The sequence below is a fragment of the Pongo pygmaeus genome, chromosome 9, assembly GCF_028885625.2.
Source record: "Pongo pygmaeus isolate AG05252 chromosome 9, NHGRI_mPonPyg2-v2.0_pri, whole genome shotgun sequence".
Lineage (NCBI taxonomy): Eukaryota > Metazoa > Chordata > Mammalia > Primates > Hominidae > Pongo > Pongo pygmaeus.
Window position 1 is genome coordinate 73,273,645 of NC_072382.2, and position 21,459 is coordinate 73,295,103.

Genomic DNA, 21,459 nt, shown 5'->3' on the forward strand with positions numbered 1-21,459 from the left:
TCCTGGGCTCAAGCCATTTGTCCACCTCAGCCTCCCAAAGTGCTGAGATTGCAGGGGTAAGAGCCACCACGCCTGGCCTTCTTTTCTACCTTGATTTCCATGATATGCAATATCCATAACTTTCTCTCCTTTGCAGTTCATTCTTCTTTTCCCAGTTATTGAATGTCACCGAAGACCGAGTCCTCAGCCCTTATTCCTTTCTCTCTCTATGCATTCTCCTTTAAAAAACAGCTCCGATTTGTATAGTTTAAACTACCCTAGTGGTTCTCACTCCTGGCTATATATTAGAATCACATGGGAAGTGTTAAAATCGTATCAATCCAAAGTAGTATAAAATATTTCTATATATCACAGATAAAGGGCTAATATTCTTAACATAAACAGAAATTTTAAAAATCAAGAGAAAAACAAGACCGAAAGTCCTATAGAAAAGTGGGCAAAAGACACAAATAGACAGTTCACAAAAGGAGATATAAAATGACCGCCAAATATATGAATTGATGTTCAAGTTCACTTATAATAAGAGAATCAAACTAAAATTACAATGAGATACTATGTCTCGCCTTCATATTGGCAAAAATCCAAAAGCTTGACAATACACTCTGCTGGAGAGGCTAAGAGGAAACAGACCCTCTCATACGATGCTAATGGAAGTGTAACATGGTACAACTCGTACGGAGGAGAAGCTTGGTAATATCTAACCAGAAGACATATGCATTTACCCCCTGACCCAGCAATACCACTTCTAAGACTTTACTGTAAAGGCATACCTCCAACAAGACCAAAATATATATGCATAAGGTTATTCATTGTAGCATTATTTGTAACTGCAAAATATTGGAAATCTCAAGGTCCAAGTATAGAATACACGGAATATACATACAATGAAGTATTATGCAGCTATTAAAAATGAGAACTATCTCTATGAATTTACATGAAGTGATTTTCAATAAATATTAAGTTAAAAAAGCAAACTGCAAAGCGACATATACAGTATGCTACCTTTTGTGTAGGCAGAAAAGTGAAATAAGAGAACATACAAATATTTGCTTATACAAAGAAACACAGGGAGGATAAACCAGAAAACAACAAAGTTAATTATTTACAAGGGGTCAGGACTCACTGAGAGGGACAGAAGAAGGTTGAAAGGGATACAGGAGGGAGGTTTACTTCTCTGAGTATACCTTTTGGTACCTTTGACTTTTAGAAATGAGATAGTGCTCTACATATTCAAACAATAAAATTAAATCAATCAGGATACGTAGGGAAGAAAAATCCTAAAAGTGAAAGCAAATTGAAAAATTAACCCAACTGTATTTCAAATGAAGAGCATAAACACACTGAAGGGGGAGAAAAGAACCCTAGTAACTTAGGAACCCAGTATTTGACTATATACTCTCAGCCTTGGATAGACTAGGGGTGAGAACTGCAAACAAATCCTGACCTGAACTTTTAAGGAGGTTTGTTTTCTTCAGTGGCATGGGTAAAGCAGTTCTGAAGCTTTTTTAGATGTATTATAGGATTGAGCAAATGAGTAAATAAATAAATGTATCAACGCTATTTGCAGCTAGCATTGTCACTATGGAAGAAGGACATACTAATATGAAATGTGTGAAGACAAGAAAGAACCCGTCAGGATTAACTAGAATGTGGGGCGGATGGGGGGGCAGGCAGTATTGGTGTTCTCAGGATTTCTAATATATGTAGGTGCATAAGAATAGCTTGTGCTTACAGTCCCAGCTACACGGGAGGCTGAGGTGAGAGGATCACTTGAGGCCAGGAGTTTGAGAGCAGCCTGGAAAACATAGCTAGATGCTGTTTCTTAAAAGCAAAAATCATCCTTGGTGCATTCACGTTATAAACAAAAAAGTAAACAATATAGAATATCTGTGTGCATATGTATATACATGTATGTGTATATTTTAATGGATATGTATATATATGTGTATATACCTATATAAATAGTTCTTGGCTCTATCAACAGAAGGAGCAATGAGCACACTTGGTACTCAGATTTCACACTCTAGTACAATTATCAACAAAAAAATCCGAGGGCTCCTCAAGAAATAGCTGATTTCAGGGCAACAACAAGGTGGATACGAGATGAGCCTGAGACATTTCATCATGTAGAAAAATAAGAAAATGCTATATATTAAAAAAAAAAAAAAGATGCAGGTATGCCACACTGGCCAAATATGAGGCAATGGTAGCCCCAACATAATTAAGCCTATAATAAATTTTACAACATTAAAATGGTAAGTACCCACCGGGCGTGGTGGCTCATGCCTGTAATCCCAGCACTTTGGGAGGTTGAGATGGGTGGATCACCTGAGGTCAGCAGTTAAGATCAGTCTGGCCAACATGGTGAAACCCCGTCTCTGATAAAAATACAAAAAAATTTAGCCGGGCCTGGTGGTGGGCACCTGTAATCCCAGCTAGTCAGGAGGCTGAAGCGGGAGAATCGCTTGAACCCAGGAGAAGGAGGTTGCGATGAGCTGAGATCACGACATTGCACTCCAGCCTGGGTGACAACATCTCAAAAATTAAAAAAAAAAAAAAAAAAAAGTTAAGTACCCATGAACACATTTTGACAATATTAGAAAACAGAGGGAAAGGGGTTCTTGCTTAGAGCAGAATGTCAAGTGCTAACTAGTCAATGTGGAGTACGTGCTGGAGTTAGAAAACATGGAAAATATTCATTCGGCAAGCATCACATAAAGATTGGTTCAGGCAAGAACCAGCGATGGGTGCTAATTCTAGGGTAAAATTTTGATGAGGAGCAGGATATTTTTGTGGTCTTAAAAGTATCTCCTCACAGCCTGGGCAACATAGCGAGACTCTGTCTCTACAAAATTTTTTTTTTAAACTCAACTGGGCAAGGTGGCTCATGCCTGTAACTCCAGCTACTGGGAGCCTGAGGTGGGAGGATCACTTGAGCCCAGGAATTAGAGATTGGAGTGTGCTATAATTGTGCCACTGCACTCCAGCCTGGGTGGTAGAACAAGACCCTATCTCAAAAACCAAAAGCTATCTCTTCATAGAGTGCTAACTAATGTCAAGGGAAAAGATAGTAACAATACATGGAGAAACTGGACAATTCTTTGATTGGAGATGGGGTGAGAGTAGACTTTTCTCTGAAAATTCTTGTGAATTTTGTACTATGTACAAGTATTAACTATTCAAAACAGGATTAAAAATAAAGCATTTATAAAATATCTCTGAGAGTGTGATACACAGAATAACCCCCCACTCTCACCCAAGATGTCCATGTTTTAACCCTGGAACCTGTGAATATGTTAGGGGAATATGAAGGTTCAGATAGAACTGATGTTGCTAATTAGTTGACTTTGAGAGGGGGAGATTACTCTGGACTATCTGAGTGGGCCCAGTATAATCACAAAGGTTTCTAGAAGTAAAAGAGGAAGGCAGAAGAGCCAGTGCCAGAGTGAGGAAACGTGAGAAAGATTCAACCGGTCATTGTTGGCTTTGAGGATGGATGGCGACCACATGGATACATAGAATGTGGGCAGCCACTAGAAGCTGGGAAAGACAGGAAGGATTCTCTCCTGGAGTCTCCAGAAAGGAAGACAGTTCTGCCAACACCGTTTTCAGCCCAGCGAAACCCATTTCAGACTTCTCTCCAGAACTATAAGATAAATTTGTGTTGTTTTAAGCCACTAAGTTTGTGAGAACTTACAGCAGCAATAGGGATGATACATAAGAAGAGTTAGGTGGTTGCCTCTGAGGAGGACCAGGGATGTGGAAGGGAGACTTCCTTTCCACTGCATGTCTTCTGGTACTACTCCAAATTTTTATCTTGTGCATTTTTAAAGTAAAAATCACAATGGTCACTAAACAAATACATAAACAATAGACAATCACTTCAGGAGCTCTCTATGGACTACAAAACTAAGTACAAGTCCTCTGTCTCTTCCCCAAGATCCTCCACACCCATCTCCCTACCCCTTAATCCAGCAGGTGGCCAGCTTCTACCAGGTCTCTAAATAATACACAGTATTTCTGGCTCCTGGCTCCTGTGGACAGCTCCTGTTGCTGCCTCGCCTGAAAAGCTTCCTTCCTTCTCTCTGTTTGAATTTTACCTGTCCTTCTGGGTCTGGCTCTGGTCCCACCTCCTCCATTAAGCCTTCTATAATGCCACACTGGTCTCTCCCCTCCTCTTTCCCCATGATAGCTGTTAATTCTGGCCCTTGCTTATGTTTAATTGAAAGTCCTGTTATCTACTGTCCTGCACTGTTCTCAGTCTGCTTTGCATATGGGCATTTTCACCAGACTATCACTGTACAGGGTGCAGTCTCAAGGAAGTGCCTGTATCTTTTTCTCTCTTATTTCTTGGCATGCCTAGTACCCATTAATTCAACAAATGTTTGCTAGGCACCTATCATGTGCTAAGGACAGTGCAAGGTGCTGGGAACACAGTACCTCAGATCCACATCCTACCTCCTGTGAACTCACTGTTAAGTGAAGGAGAGATATATTAATCAAATAACTATAGAACTACATGTTATGGTAAAAGTGATAAATCATACAGGATGCTTTAAGAACATGTATCAGAGGAACTGAGAATAGGGATGATGGTGGTTAGTTGTAAGAAAATAATTAATAGTTGCTGAATAAATAAATACTTAAGACAGATCAGTGGGCAAGTATTCAGAATCACAAAATATTACAGTGAAAGGAAGTCTGAGATTTTAGTCCAATTATATTATTTTACGAATAAGGAAACTGAAGCTCAGTATGGGGGAAGGGCTTGCTTGACAGCAAGGCAGAGTTAGTGCCAGAACCACGTGCCAGGTCCCTTGACCCCTAGTCAGCATTTTACCACACAGGCTTCTATTACTTCAAAGGGGTCCCTGAAGGATTTCTCAAGTGGCAAGCTCCTTTTTTCTGCTTCATTTAAAAAATGCTCATTTCCAAAATGCAGTTCAGGAAGGAGTCTGTGGTCCAAACCTATAGAGAACATCCCTGCTGTGTTCTTCCTTGGATACTGCCTGGCTTCTGTATCGAGGAAGACAGCACATGAATGCTAGAAGCAAACTCCTTTTGGGAAGGGACACTTGGTTCTGGTCATCCCCAGTCTCAGCCTTGGAAGGGGCTTTTACTGCTATTTTGCAGGCCCTGACTTTCAGATTGACATTTTCCTTTCTTAAAGCTGCAGTGTGGTCCTTTATCTGTGCATTCTGCCCAACAGCACATGCGCTGGAGGGGGCATGAGTGGGCTGGCAAAGGGCAGCTGGAAAATCTGATTCTGACTCAGCGCTGTTTCCAGGCTCAGTGCAGGTGGAGGAGAGTGTAGGACATGGAACAGACCTGACCCAGCCGATGCTGACCTCTCCCTCACCCAGGGGAGCCTTGGCCTCCAGCTGCCACTACTGGCGGTGATGAGGTCATGCCGGATACTGGCCAGGCTCATCTGAGGACTGCTTGGAGCCGATTAAAGCCTTGATGAAATGCGGGGGCCTGGATGGCAAGTGGCTCTGGAGAGCATGGGCTCTGGTGACCAGGCTCATCTCCAGCTCAACTATGCAGTGGCTCCTCGACGTCCACAGGAGCCAGGATACAGAAATACTTTTCCCTGGGGTGAGCAAGGACAGTTCCTCATTCTACACTGGGTAAAGGGCTGAGGATAGGACTTAGGTCACTGAGGGCCCCTTCTAGGCCTGGTCTTCCACATGGGCTGCAGATACAATACCACAGAACTCCTCCACTCCCCAAAATGCCCTGGACTAGACTGCTGGATCCCTTTGGATGACTAATGGACATCCCTCTCCACAGGATTTTCTCAAACTAAATGACAGGCTAACATCCACATTTTGAGTCTCAATGTAAATGCCATATGCTCAGGGAAGACTTCCTCCATTCCCCTTCAGACTAGATTAGGTCCCATTATGCTCTTATAGTACCCTCTATTCTTCCTTAATAATACTTTTTTTATTAGGTAGCAATTTAGCTAATAATTAGCTGGTAATTTTGTAATTATTTGCCTAACATCTATATTCTACCAGGCTTTAGGCTTTACAAGGATGCAATAAATATTTGTTAAAATAATAACAGGAAATCAATAAAAAGGAAGGGAAGAGAGAGGTTTACAAATTTTTTAATGATATTCTTTAAAAGGAAACTGTTTTATACAACAGAGGGGCTCATCTCCTCTACCACACTAGCTGTGGGGTCAATCTGGTCCTCCTGGCTTTCCAGCCTGCTTTCAGGCAATCAGTCAGACATCCAAGACAAGATTTTCTGGTTTTGAGAGGCATGGAGGATTTTTTTCTTCTTTTCTTTTTTAATAGCTTTACTGAGATGTAATTTACATACCATAAAGTTCACCCATTTAAAGTATACACTTTAGAGGAGGTTTCTCGTATACTTAGAGAGTTGTGCAACCATCACCATAATCTAATTTTAGAATATTTTCATCATCTCCAAAAGAAACCTTGTACCCATTAGCAATCTCTCCCCATCCCTCCCCTAGATAACTGCTAACATGGAGGGCCTTAACATTTGAATCCAAACAAGAAGAAGAAACCTTTAGTATTCAATCATCTGACACAATTTCTTCATTTTATAGAGGAAAAAAGTGATGTTAGAGAAGGGCCATGACTTTATAGAGGAAAAAAGTGATGTTAGAGAAGGGCCATGTTAGAGAAGGGTGAGATGTGGCAGAACTGGGGTGGATCACAGTCCCTCATGTCTACATCATAAAGGCAGTGCTGTGACCTTTTTGCCACACAGTGTGACTATATGTGTCCCAGAATGTCTATACCACTGGACTTTAAGCTAGTTGAGGGCAGAGGCTCTATTTTGCTCATTTGTCTCCCCTTTCTGCCTGGGAGTACCAGCAGACCAGTCATGTTTTAAGTGTGGTCTGTGTACTGGTGCCAGACGGTGAACTTTGCCACCAGTTTTTGATGGGATAAATACAAACAGTAAGTGTCTGGAAACTTTTATAGCAACTAGTCAGAGTAATTTTATGTCTATAGAAATTAGTGACACATTTGGGGCTATACTTTGCATGCCTTTAAAAATATAATTTCTCTTTTTCTTTTTGAATTGGAGTTTTGATCTTCTCGCCCAGGCTGGAGTGCAATGGCATGATCTTGGCTCACTGCAACCTCCACCTCTCAAGTTCAAGTGATTCTCCTGCCTCAGCTTCCCAAGTAGCTGGGATTACAGGCACCTGCCACCATGCCTGGCTAATTTTTGTATTTTTAGTAGAGACAGGGTTTCACCATGTTGGCCAGGCTGGTCTTGAACTCCTGACCTCAGGTAATCCACCCACCTCAGCCTCCCAAAGTGCTGGGATTACAGGCATGAGCCACCGCACCCAGCCTCCCCTCATTTTTTTTAAAAACCTGTTTCAAGTGTAACATATAAAGAAAAGCACAAAAAGTACATAAGGATACAACTCAATTTTCACAAAACGGACACACCCACATAACCAGCATCTACATAAAGAAATAACATTACAGCATCCCAGAGATCCCCTCACGGCCTCTCCCAGTCACTACCCACACTCTCAAGGTTAAGCACTACCCTGACTTCTTATGCCATTGATTAGTTTTCTCTATTTTGGAATTTAAATGCAGGCATACAGTAAGCACCCTTCTGTTTGGCTTGTGACCTGATGTGAGGTTTGTGTTGTAGCACACAGCAAGAGTTGACTCAAGCCCATTGTACATTATTCCATTGTGTGACCATCCCACAATTTATTCATCCATTCAGCTACTGATAAACATTTTAGAAATGCCTAAACCATCTTTCACATTATACATAAAGCCTAACCTAGTCCTCCTCTAAATCTTAATGATTTCCCATTGCAGGATAAGTCCAGTCTCCTCAGCACAGCTTACATTAGTGACCTTCAATATTAGCTCCTGCTTTCCATTCTTGCCCTCTGATGACCTCCAGCTCTTCTGAACTACCTGCAATATTCTGAGTAAAGTATGCTGCTTCATACTCCATGCCTTTGAACACGTTGCTTCCTCCGCCTTCCTACCTCATCTACTTGGTACACTTGCGTTCATCCTTCAAGACTTGGTGTGAACCCCATCTCCTACATCATGCTTTCAACTGCCCTCTTCAAGATTTAAAAGGTCTTTTCTTTGTGATCTCACAGCACCTTCTACAGATCTCCATTAATACACCAGATAGCAATTCTTGGTTAAAATGTCTGGTTTTCTCATCGAACTGTGAGTTACTTAAGTGCAAAAATCATGTCTGGATCATCTCTATTTCCTTGGTACCTAGGGCAGGGCTTGTGGCAGCAGAGATGCTCAGTAAGTGTTTGTGGGCAGGGTTTGTGGCAGCAGAGATGCTCAGTAAGTATCTGGTAAGTGAAAGAATGCTGGAGCTGGAAGGGGTCCTTGGGATCTGCTATCCTAACTTCTTTATTTTACTGAGGAGGAGAGAGGATATGCCTAAAGGTGAAAGGATTTGTTGGTGGCAGAGCCAGAACATCTGATCCTTCACCCAGTGCTCATTCCCCTTCTCTGTATTGCTGGCAGGAATCAGAGTGTGGAGCTTCAACAGAGGACAGACAGCCTGAGGCAGAGCTGATTCCCTCCGCATCAGGCAGTGCCGCCAGATGGACAGACGGTGAAGTGTAACAAGAAGCGAACTCGAAGTTTTGGGTCCTGACAACAAGCCAAGAGGCTGTTAAAGGAGATGGCACCACTGGAAAGGATCTTTGCCTCAGGCAGGGATGGTGGGGAATTTAAGAACTCATTTGATGATGGCTGGTTAACACTGATAACTCAGCGCAGACTTGGAGATGGGGCAAGGAGGATTCACTAAAGTAGGTGGGAAGGAGGCTGAGAGAGGCCCCAGGGAAAGTATTAAGTTTCGTTAAAGTCCAAGTGTTTCTGAAGTGAGAGCACCAGTGACTGAAAAGGAAGTGGCATTATGACTATAAGGAGAAGGAAGGTAGCCAGGCAGAGGTGGCTCATAAGTGAAGCTCTAAAAAGTCAGACACATTAGGAAATTAAGAGTCGGGGCAGGGATCGGCAAAGAGTAGACCAAAAAGTAAAGACACCACATCTCCCAAAAGAAAACCTACAGTGGTTTTGGAGATTTATCAGTGCATCCAATTCAAAAACATACTAAATCATGTGCAGAGCATTGCAGCAAAGGAGATGGAGACAAAAAAAGACACAGGCCTGGCCTTCATCCACCTTGGTCTAGTAAGTGAGACTGGACCCAAATCCAGAGAATAGGAAAGACTTCAGAAGGAAGGTGGCATGAGGCTAGCGACTGACTGGTAAGAAGAACTCCATCAGCATGAGAAATGGTCTTAAAGGGAAAAGAGAGGCCGAACAAACTGCGAGAATAAAGGCACCAAGGTGGGAACACAGTGTAGCTGGAGTATTAGGGCTACAGTAGGGGGAAAAGGAAAAGGTAGGTGAGGGTCAGACTAGAGCAACTCTAAAACCAGTTAAAAGCATTCGTATGGTTAGGATTTTTTTTTTTTTAAACGAGTGAGCACTGAGTGTTTCTGAAGTTAATAATAACAGAGACTATATATAAAGTACCTACTCTGTAGAAGTACATATGTCCTAATCCTTACAAATCCTTAGGAGGTAGGTGGCACCACCCCCATTTCCAGATGAGGAGAAAGAACTTCAGAACAGTCAGTAATTTGCCCTGGATCACATAGCTATTAAATGGCAGGGCTGGTACCAAGATCCTGACTCCAATATTCATGCTCTTCCCTTGCAACCTCTCTTAGCTGGGGGTTCTCCTTTGAAGCACATACAAAAAAAAATTGACTAGTGATTTTCTCAATGCTTCCAAAGCTGTATATATATATATAGCTAGTACCATTTTAGATTCCTGGGAGAGAAGTTAATTCCTGTGTACAATGGATGCCTTGGAGAATGAGGGCTCAATTCTCTGGAGGAACCTTGGTCAAGAAAAACTGCCATGATTAGAGATATGTTTTAGGAAGATGGATCTGTCAGTAGGATCACATCCCTGAAAGGACCTGGTTGCCAAAGCAACTTAACAGTCCTGGAAATATCAAGATGAGTCATCTTCAGGCACTTGAAGTATGAGGCTCTAGCCACCTTCCCTGATCACTCCTCTTTCTAGTCCTACTGGCTCTTCCCCACCTTCCTCCCTCCCTCCCACCACACCTGCATTCAAGTGCTGAAGCAGAGCCTTCCTGCTGATAAGCCATCAACACAGGCAAAAGCAGCATCTTCCAAGGTAAAAAACACGAGGGTCTCTGTACTTTTCTGTGGCGGTTGGGAGTAGAAGACTGGCACTAGTTAATTCAAAACCCTTCTGGAGAACTCTGGCAAACTCCCATCATCCTTCCTGATAAGGCCTAAGCACCCCCTCCTCTGGGAAGCTTTCTGTAACTGATTCTACCTGTCTGATCACCAGGCAGAAGACAGCATTTCCCCCTGTTCGTCCCCAGAGCCCGTTGTCCAGGCGCCTGCCAGAGCACCTACCCCATTATCATGGCCTGTTTCCACATCTGCCTCCTCTGACAGTGTGAGGGCCTCAGGGTCAGTGACAGTTTGCCTGATCTGTCTTAGGATCCCTGAGGCCCATGGTCTCAGAGATGGCAAGTGGCTTGCCCAGGGTCACTTGACAAGGCTGAGATTTAAACCCAGGTCTGACTTCAAAGCTTGTTTCTTTTTCACTATGCTACAGGGTCTCCTGAAAATGAGGCGACATTAAGCAGTCTGTGCTAAGCTGTACAATGCTGTACAAGTTTGGAGGAGGAAGTATCAGAGTAGACCAGACGACTAAGAAAGGCTTCTTAAGAGAGGGAGGCCTTGAAGAGTCTCAGGATTCAGATAAGAAAAGAGGGAACATGATGGCACTTTAGACAGGATGGGAATATTGTAGTTAGAGACAGAATTAAGAGGCCTTAAGGTAGGAGTAAAGGTTCCATATTGGGGAGGAATGGAATTACAGCTGCCAGAATGAGAGTTTGATTTCTTTATACATGTCACAATGATAACTACTTATAACAGGGAACCTACCATATGCCTGCCAGGGGCTTTCATACAAAATACCACCAATCCTCATGCTATCCTTGTGAAACAGGTGTTATTTTAGATGTACGAAAACTGAGGCTTAGAGAATTAAGGAAACATGCCCAAGGCAACACAGCTAATAGGTGGGTAAACTGGGATTCAAACCTAGGTTGGCCTGATTCTGAAGCCTGAGGTTCCCTTTCTATTACTCCATGCCATCTCCTAATGGGCCAGAGAGCTTTCCACATTATCAGCCTGATGCTTCTGTCTGAACCTCCTCCCAGCTCAAATGGGGACTTTTGGTCAGACAGCAAGAGCAGCTGACTCTTCTAGCTCTAACCCTCTAAGGTCTGGGGACCCTAAATCCCTGAGGACTAAGTAATTTCAAGGAAACTGTTCTGTGTGGGCCTGTGAGCACAGGCTGGCCTCTGTATTTAGGCCTGCTTTGGATCTCACAGAATCTCCCTTTAGTTACTGCAGCAAAGCTAGTGGCAAGTACAGCCTAAGAAAACCGGATGGGGCTGGGCGCGGTAGCTCAAGCCTGTAATCCCAGCACTTTGGGAGGCCGAGGCGGGTGGATCACCTGAGGTCGGGAGTTTGAGACTAGCCTGACCAACATGGAGAAACCCTACCTCTACTAAAAAAAATACAAAATTAGCTGGGTGTGGTGGCACATGCCTGTGATCCTAGCTACTTGGGAGGCTGAAGGGAGGAGAATCGCTTGAAGGCGGAGGTTGTGGCAAGCTGAGATCGCGCCATTGCACTCCAGCCTGGGCAATAAGAGCGAAAATCCGTCTCAATTAAAAAAAAAAAAAAAAAAAAAAGCCAGCCAGATGGGCAGGAAGGTAGGCTCCCTTGCCTTTCCTGAAACCCTTTGGAGAGGGTCAGCTGAGGTCAAAAGACTCTGGAAATATGACTGGCAACAGTCCCTAGAATGACAGAGCAGGATCCTGCCTCTCGGTTGGCTGGTCACACACACAGGCAGACCAAGGGAGGTCAAGGGGGAAGGGAGGTCAGAAGTTGGCAGCCTGCAGGCCCTGAGTGACAGCGACTTGTTCAGGGTTGGGAGGGAGAAATAGTGGGTTAATGGTTTTGGCCCTTGAGGCTGGGAGGCTAGGGCAGGGGGTGTAAATGTATGCTGGCTAAAAAGGCAGGTGGGAGAAATGTAAAGGTGGGGGCTAAGGGCATCTGTTCCAAGTCAACAGGCAGGAACCATGCCCCTGGAACGGCTCAAAGGGCCAGCCTTGGCCTGGGGGGTGAGGATGGAGGGAGTTTCATAAAAGGCCCTCGTCTTTTCATTTCAAAGGTGTTCGATCTAGAAGGCTAGGAAGAGGGGCTCCTTATAAAGTGAATTCTCTTGTCTGGGGGTTGGGGGAAGCAGAGAGTGTAAACTACTGGACAATAGCTGGGAGTATTGATTGATTTTAAGGCACGGCAGAGATAATGTCCTTGGTGAACACGCCAATTCTTAGCTACAAATGTCTTGCCACAGAGTTTTCCAATGGACAAAGGAAGAAGCATTCTGCTTGGGGATGTTTTCTAAGTCTCTGCTTCTGAGAGCAGCAAGTTCTCGCTCCAGAAGCATCAGTCATCCCAAGAACTGCTGCCACATCCACAAGTAGTCCTGCCCTTCAGTGGCTGTGCCCTAGAACAAAGCATATTCTGGCTGCTCTGGGGCAGGTCCCTTGTAGGCTTGGGGATACAGGCCAGGCCTGGGTTTTAAGCTAGCATGGCTGTGGCGGACAGAAAGTGGCAAGATTACGTGTTCCTGGGAAGTTCCCAGAGGCCAATCAGAAGATGATCTGGGGATGCTGGGCCTGTGGAGGCAAAGGCTCTGGGACTGAAAGAACTTTCTTTGAAGACTGGTATTTGGAAAAGTGATTAGGTAGCAAAAGACAGTTGGCATAAGTTACAGAGAAGACCACAGCTCATTAAAAAGATGTTTCAACCACGCTGGACGCAGTGGCCCAGCACTTAGGGAGGCTGAGGCGGGTGGATCACCTGAGGTCGAGAGTTCGAGACCAGCCTGACCAACATGAAGAAACCGTGTCTCTACTAAAAATACAATATTAGCCAGATGTGGTGGAACATGCCTGTAATCCCAGCTACTTGGGAGGCTGAGGTAGGAGAACTGCTTGAACCCGGGAGGCGGAGGTTGCGGTGAGCCAAGATTGTGCCATTGCACTCCAGCCTGGGCAACAAAAGCAAAACTCCGTGTCTCAAAAAAAAAAAAAAGATGTTTCAACCAGTCAAGGATAAAGTAAAATGGGATTAACTCCCCGGGGAAGAAGGAGGGTTCCTTCTGTCTCTGAAAAATGTCAGCTAGCCAGCTGTTGGAGAGGGTTCTGCTAGAAGAGAGGCAGGCAATCATCAGAGTGGCCCAGAGACCTTTGAGGACCTTTCTAGTGCTCAGGTTCTATGAAGAATGATCCCAACAAGGAAGACCCTGGAGTCTAGCCCCAAGAGAGGATCCCTGGCCCTCAAAAAGCAGCAGAGGAGGCATAAACAGGCAGTCATGTGCCATGTACTCACTCAGGGGTCTGTGCTCCACACATCCTGGCAAGATGCTTCCCACACTCTCCCAAGGAGAGGCGGGAGTGGGATATGCAGAAGTGGGAAAGAAAGTGACTGGGATGTGTCTGGCAGGTAACACTACCAGACTTGGACAGGACTTGCCCAGCCTGAGTCTGGGGATGGCATGTTTTGTCTCTCCAATTAACTGATGTTCTCCAAAGGGAGGGTATTCATTATTCATTGATTTATTGAGTGCTTACTAAGTGCCAAGTACTATAGTAGATGCTGGGGACACTTGAACCAGTCAGCCATGGTTCTTGCCTTTTAGAAGCTCAGAGACAAGTTAGGGAGAAGGCTACTGAACAAATAAAAACAATTTCAGGTTGTGACAAGTGTAATGATGGAAAAGAATAAGGTGCCATGACCCAGAGTAATGAAGGGGCCTGAGATGCGGGTGGGACCAAAGAGGATGTCTTTGTGAACTGGGTTAGGAGGGATTTAAAGAGCCTGTGTCCTTTGTTTCATTAGCTCTGCTTTGGAGGTCACGGGGGAGAAGAGAGAACACTTTTAGGGATAGCAGCAGTCCAGAAAACTCTCACAGCATACACGGACAGGCAGGATGGCATGGTGTTATCACACCACATATACGCAGAGAACACACATCAGCCACAGGAGGGCAAACCACATGTGTGCACTGCCACTCTCGGCAGGCAAAGCTGCTCTCGAGGCATCTCTAGCTCTAGGAGGATAACAGGGCTCTGGGGAAGTATCTTATTTCCAGAATAGAGAGGCTGCCAAGTACTCTCTCCCCCTGCCAAACCCCATCCCACCCCTCCTCCACCTCCCCCACCCCACCCCTCTTCCACTTCCCCCACCCCACCCCTCCTCCACCTCTGCTCTCACCTCCATCAAGCAGCTCCTTGACAGTGCGGTAGTCATCAGCAAGAACAGCATAGTGCAAGGCCGTGCAGCCCTTGAAACTGGCGCGGTTGTTCAGCCTGTTGTTGAAGTCATCCTCTCGGGTGATCAGGACTGGGGAGACAGCAACACAAACCCTTCCATTAGCAATGACAGCATGAGCCACCAATCTCACCTGTTTTCTCGTGGCATTTTAATTCACTCACTCATCTACCTACTTACTAAGCATAAAATGGCACCTACTATGTTCCTGGCCATCTGTGCTGGGTAAGAAGAGGCAAAACAGAGGCCAGTTAGTTCCACAATGTTTACTGACATCTGTTATGTGTTAGGATTCATCCTGGGGACATGAAATAGATCAGATAAGGCCCCTGACCTAACTGACAAGGGAGGCAGACAATAACCAGATGTTTATAGAACTGTTTGAGATAAATGCTCTGTTACAGGTATAACAGGAGAATATACCAGAACGCCAGAGGAGAGTTTAGCTCAACTTGGGCATGAAGAGAGGATCCCAGAAGATAGGAGTCTTAAAGGATGAAGAGAAGTTATGCAGGTAAAGAAAGCAGGTTGGGGTAGGACAAGGGAAGAGTGGGGCAGGAGACAGAGGCTGTTTTAGCAGAAGATTAATATACCTCTCTGCTCTAAAAATGTTTACATTCTAGTAAGTAAGTGGTTTTAGTTTTTTAAAACTTAAAAAATGTATAAAAGCAATTAAATTTTTAAAATCACAGAAAAGTGCAACAAAGAAAAGGAACCAATATCTCAGCGACTTGAGAAACTATGTGTCAGATTTTGATATATGTTCTTCCAAATTTCATGTGTGTGTATCCCCTATAAAACTGGAATTTACTGTAAATGCAATTTTGTAATCTGCATTTTTACCCTTAATAATTACCTGTAAACATTTTTTGAAAGAAGAACAAGCATTTCATGTGGTCAAAGAACCAAAATCCCCCAGGCTCACTCTAGTGCTACTATTTGTGATTTTCTCACTCTGATTTGATATAAAATAATATAAAACCAGTCCATCACTTTTCCAGGACTCTCTGGGTTGGGTGACTCCACACACCCTGTTTACCCAGGGTGGTCCTGGTTTTCGTCTGCTGTTATAGACAGTTCCAGTTTGGACAATAAATTAGAATGTTACCCCACCTCTGGGGCCCTCCCTTGGGAAATGAGACCCCACAGAGCACTCTCTCCCCTGCTCAGGCAATGGAGCTTCTTTCTAGCCCCCATGTGAAAGTTATCCAGGCAACTGTCTTACATTCCCTCCTGAGCTGAGTTTGTAGGGGTAGAATTTGGGTCCTGACTACCTGTACTCCTCCCTGAGTCCACAGCACAGGATCTGCAGAGGACAGGTTCCTCTTATCTCTCACTGGATAAAGGGGTACACTCAGTCAAGAGGCGACCTTACCTATGTAGTCAAAAGCACCAGACAATTCCTAAACCATTGTTTTTCAAGTGGTCTTGGAATGGAGTCTATGCAATACTAAACGTCCTATATAAAGTTCCAAAAGCCAGAAGACTGCCATCCCTCTTCCTAATACTAATAGATTTTTTTTTTTTTTTGAAATGGAGTTTTGATCTGTCACCCAGGCTGGAGGGCAGTGGCATGATCTGGCTCAATGCAGCCTCTACCTGGGTTCAAGCATTTCTCTGCCTCAGCCTCCCAAGTAGCTGGGATTACAGGCGCCCGCCACCACACCCGGCTAATTTTTGTATTTTTAGTAGAGATGGGGTTTCACCATGTTGGCCAGGCTGGTCTCGAACTCCTGACCTCAGGTGATCCACCCACCTCAGCCTCCCAAAGTGCTGGGATTACACGCATGAGCCACCGTGCCCTGCCATACTAATAGATTTCACTTACTGACCTTCTATACTATGCCTGACATGGTCACTTCACACAATCTTACTTAATTCTCATAATTACCTTACATAGTAGGTAATTATTATTCCCATTTTATAGATGAGGAAACTGAGGCTCAGAGGTCACACAGCTAATAAGTGGTTGTCCCCACTGTTTCTCACATATCATAATGTCACCCTCATTTTCCAAATGAGGAAATCAGACACAAAGAAAGAAGTAGAGCCCAGATGTCCTGGTCCCAGCCTTGGCTCTCACTCCATCCTGTTTTCCTGTTTGGGTGAAGGTGCAAACTCACTCTCTGCAGAATTTGCCCTTAATAGAAAATGGCTTGAGGTTTGTAGCTAGCACTCAGATAAGCTAATGTGGCTGGAAGCATTTCAAATGTTTGGCCAAAATAAAGTTGGTGGAGTGTGCAGCTGGGAACAGACAACAGTTTCTTAGTTTCTTGTGGTTTATAGAATCAATGGTCAATGAGCCTTCTACTCCTGACATGGCCTCTCCAGACTGATGAACCCCCCGGTCCTGCCCCAGGAGTGTTATCTGACCTTTCCTGGAGCAGGAAGAACAGGAAGTTAAAAGGCCTCTAACATACAAGTCCCATGTGCAATGGCATCTACACTTTTCCCATAAGAGAGCCCTTTAGGACCTCAATCAGAGATTACTAGCCCTTAGTTACAGTCTTATCAAATCATGCTAGGTGATCTTATTTCCAGCCCACTGCAGATTAGGAGAAGGAAATAAGAAGGCCAGGGAGGATGCTACAGAACCAAGCAGATTGATTACAATCAAGCACTGGCCAGGCAGGCAGGGAAAAGAACAGGACAATGAAAAGCTGAAAAAGGAATTCAGAGTACAGCACCTCAAAAACCCCTAAGGGCATCACTGAACTGCCACACAGGACATTAACTGCTGGATATAATGATGAACCTGACGAAAAGTGATAGTTGGCTCAAGAAAGCAGGAAAGGTGTAATCCATTTTACAAAGAAAACACATCATTCATTCAACAAACAACATTTAATGAGCACCAGTGCATGGTGGTAGTTCCGGGAGATATAATAATAAATAAGACATAGTTCCTGACTTTCAGAAGCTAACATCCTAATGCAAGAATCAGACCACTGAGCAGACAAATGATAATACAATTTCACACGTGCAATGACAGAGCTATACACAGGGTACTTACCATAAACAGCAGATGAACTCAAGGAACACAGCTGGGGCTATTTTGGCGCAAACGTCAGGAGAGTGCTGGTGTCATAGCCCAACTAATAAGGAATGTCCAGAGGAGTCCCACTGCTCACCTCAGTCTCATCTCTCATCATCACCTTTCTAATGCTCTTTCTTGCCTCTGAGCTTTTGTAAATACTATTCCACTGCCTGGAACATCTTCCCCTCTCCCATGCCTTTAGTTGGCTAACTCCAATACAGCGCTAGGCCTCTGATTAGAAGTCACTTTCTCCAGTGATTCCTCCTACGTTTGAGGTAGTTATTGCTCCTATGAGCTCCTCTAGCACCTTAGGCATCTCCCAATTCTAGTATTTATTACATTCTATTGTAAGCACCTGCTTACTTGACTACAATTCCCCCCAGACAAAAAACTCAATGAATACAGGAAGTGTGACTACCTTCTCCATTGCCCAGCAGTGTATGGCCATAAGTATGTGCTTGACAAATACTTGTTGAATCAACAAATAAATACATCAAACATAAACAAGGCCCTAATATTATTTTTGGTTTTGGAATAATAAAAATAAAAGTAATACCAGTCAACAGTATTTGGTGGGGCCCTGGAGTCAGACCACTTATGTTTGAATCCCAGCTCTGAACTTACTGACTGTGTCATCTTGGGCAATTTACCTAACCTCTCTGTGCCAGGCTCCTTTACCTATATGTGGAGGTAATAACAGTAACGCCTTCATGGGATGTTGTAAGGGTTAAATGAGACACTATGAATAAAGGGGCTGGGTACAGTGCCTAGCATATAGTAGCTCTCAATAAATGTTAGTCGTTATCTCATCATGGGCTTCCAAAAGTGTATTTTCTCTGTGAAAAAAGGCTTCACTTGAGGAATCCTGCATATACTTTCCTCTCAGAAAGGCACAGTGAGGTGGGCAAAGTGAGGTGGGGGCAGTGGCTCACGCCTGTAATCCCAGCACTTTCAGGAGGCCGAGGTGCAGTGTGGGCAACATGGCGAAACACCAGCTCTACAAAAAATACAAAAATTAGCTGGGCGTGGTGGCGCATGCCTGTAGTCCCAGCTACTCGGGAGGCTGAGGTGGGAGGATCACTTGAGCCAGGGAGGCAGAGGTTGCAGTGAGCCGAGATCACGCCACTGCACTCCAGCCCGGGCGACAGAGCCAGACCCTGTCTCAAAAAAAAAAGAGAAAGTAAAAGAAGGAAGGAAGGGAGGGAGGGGAAGGGAAGGGAAGGGAGGGGAGGGGAGGGGAGGGGAGGGGAGGGGAGGGGAGGGGTCGGAGGGAAGGAGGGAGGGCACAGTGAGCATAAGAATAGAGTTCTGAGTTAAGAGCCATCTGTTTCACTGGGTGTCACTCAGCAGTTTCTTGTTTGACAGCTGAACCCTCATTAAAATCCTGCAGTGGTCTCTAGATAACAAAAGCTTTATTTACTGTTCACTTCTGCAGGCGAAGGCAACCCTAGCTTTGAGTCCCTCTCAGCCGCCGGTGCCATCTAATGTCATGGAATGTCTAGCAGTGCCCTTGCCTTTAAAGATGTGAACGTGTTTCCATGAGAGGGAACCTCTATGACTAATAAGACAAATAAAAGAATAACCCCTTATGTTTGTATCATGTTTTAAAGTGTAGGGAGCACTTCAAGGCAATCATTCCCTCATCCTCATGACAATCCATGTAGGGCCGAGAGTTCAAGTACTATCATCTCTATTGAACAGATGAAGAAACACAGGCTTAAAGAGGTTAGGTGGCCTGCTCAACTTGCAATGCTGGTCGGTGGTAGGCTAGGACTAGACCCTAAGCCTGAGTGGCTCCATGGCCTCTGCTCTATCTTCTGTACTGTGCAGCTTCTGCCAATGCCCACAGGCCCAAGCCTCACATAACTCAGGGTCAGTTGATAACGACCTGAAGCTCAGGGACTAAGCTAACTTCTTATCAAGAGTCTCTAGGAAGACGCCTCTGGCCTCTCAGCTTCCTCTCACTGAAGACTCTATACAAATTAAGACCCTGCTGAGGCATCACAGCACCAGTTAGAAGCAGAGCACTTGCCCCTTCTTGCCACTGCTCAGGAATGGCATCTACAATGTGTGTGTATGTGAGGGAGTTGTCTACAACCCACCAGAAAGGTCTCCGACTTTCCAACTTGGATGAGTTACTTCATCTCATCATTTTCATCTTTTCCACCACCATTCAAACTAAACAAAGTGTAGAGGGCTTCAGCATGAAGTGTATTCCAATTACTTTTTTATTTATTTATTTTTTGAGATGGAGTCTCACTCTTGACGCCCAGGCTAGAGTGCAATGGCATGATCTTGGCTCACTGCAACCTCTGCCTCCCAGTTTCAAGTGATTCTCCTGCCTCAGCCTCCCGAGTAGCTGGGATTACAGGCATGCGCCACCATGCCCAGCTAATTTTGTATTTTTAGTAGAGATGGATTTCACTATGTTAGCCAGGCTGGTCTCGAACTCCCGACCTCAGATGATCCACCTGCCTCAACTTCCCAAAGTGCTGGGATTACAGGTGTGAGTCACTGCGCCCAGCCAAAAAACATTTTTTTATTAAAAAAAATATATAGAGAGATAGAGTCTCCCTATGTTGCCTAGGCTGGTCTCAAACTCCTGGGCTCAAGTGGTCCTCCTGCCACAGCCTCCCAAAGTGCTAAGATTACAGGCGTGAACCACTCACTGCACCCAGCCTTCAAACAGATTTTCCTTCCCACCTTTTTCCTTTCCTCCTCCCTTCCTGCCACATAGAGGACCCTGGTGACCCCAGTATGAATCCTCAGCAGGCAGCAACGTGTATTAGAAAGACCAAGGGGGCTGGAGTCAGCAAGTCTGGAAAGCAAAACTGACTGTGTGACTTTATTAACATCTGTGAGATTCAGCTTCTTCATCTCCAAACAGATAATATCACCTATCTCACAAGAGTCAATGGCAAACCTAATTTAAAAAATGGACAAAGGACTGGAATAGACATTTCTCCAAATAAGACATATAAATGGCCAAAGAGCACATGAACAGATGCTCAATATCACTGGCCATCAGGAAAGTGCAAATCAAAACCACAATGAGGCTGGGTGTGGTGGCTCCTACCTGTAATCCCAGTATTCTGTGAGGCTGAAGCAGGAGGATCATCTGAGGTTGGGAGTTCGAGACCAGCCTGGCTAACATAGTGAAACCCCGTCTCTACTAAAAATACAAAATTAACTGGGGGCTGTGGTGGCGCATGCCTGTGGTCCTAGCAACTCAGGAGGCTGAGGTGGAGGATCCCTTAAGCCCAGGAAGTCAATGCTATGGTGAGCTGTGATCACACCATTGCACTCCAGCCTGGAGGACAGAGCAAGAGCCTGTCTCAAAAAATAAAATAAGATTCAATTTATATTTAATGTTCAGATTAGGCAAATCTATGGAGACAGAAAGTAAATTAGTGGTTGCCAGGAGCTGGGAATAGTTGAGGAGAAATGGAGAGTGACTGATAATGAATATGAGGTCTCTTTATGGAGTGATAAAAATGTCCTAAAATTGATTGTCATGATAGTTTGCACAACTCTTGTGAATATACTATATAAACCATTGAGTTATATACTGTAAATGGTGAAGTGCATATAGAACCAAAAAGAGTCCAAACAGTCAAAGCAATCCTAAGCAAAAAGAACAAAGCCAAAGGTATCAGACTACCTGACTTCAAACTATACTACAAGGCTATAGTGACCAAAACAGCATGGCACTGTGCAAAAACAGACACATAGACCAATGGAAGAGAATAGAGAACCCAGAAATGAAGCCACACACCTATACCCAACTGATCTTCAACAAGGTCAACAAATATAAGCAATGGGGAAAGGACTCCCTGTTCAACAAATGGCGCTGAGATAACTGGCTATCCACATGCAGAAGAATGAAGCTGGACCTCTACCTCTCACCATATACAAAAATAAACTCAAGATGGATTAAAGATTTAA

General features: G+C 44.4%; 1 protein-coding gene and 1 long non-coding RNA gene across 8 annotated transcripts in view; one reads left to right on the forward strand and one right to left on the reverse strand.

Moving 5' to 3' along the window:
* CLPB (ClpB family mitochondrial disaggregase) overlaps nucleotides 1-21,459 on the reverse strand; it is a 143,259-nt gene that overhangs the window by 51,002 nt on the left and 70,798 nt on the right. For all 3 annotated transcript variants that reach the window (XM_054440799.2, XM_054440797.2, XM_054440801.2), the window contains one exon: nucleotides 14,421-14,549. In XM_054440799.2, coding sequence (XP_054296774.1) covers nucleotides 14,421-14,549 — 129 coding nt within the window. The remainder of the gene's footprint in view (nucleotides 1-14,420; nucleotides 14,550-21,459) is intronic.
* LOC129008493 (uncharacterized) lies at nucleotides 6,745-19,102 on the forward strand. Of its 5 annotated transcripts, none has more exons than XR_008492558.2 (5): nucleotides 6,745-6,944; nucleotides 7,839-7,959; nucleotides 8,523-10,221; nucleotides 14,882-14,991; nucleotides 18,950-19,102. It is a non-coding gene; the product is annotated as an uncharacterized LOC129008493 (long non-coding RNA). The 5 variants fall into 5 exon arrangements; XR_008492560.2 differs by having other exon boundaries at nucleotides 6,754-6,944; nucleotides 8,523-8,722; XR_008492557.2 differs by having other exon boundaries at nucleotides 6,778-6,944; nucleotides 7,839-8,111.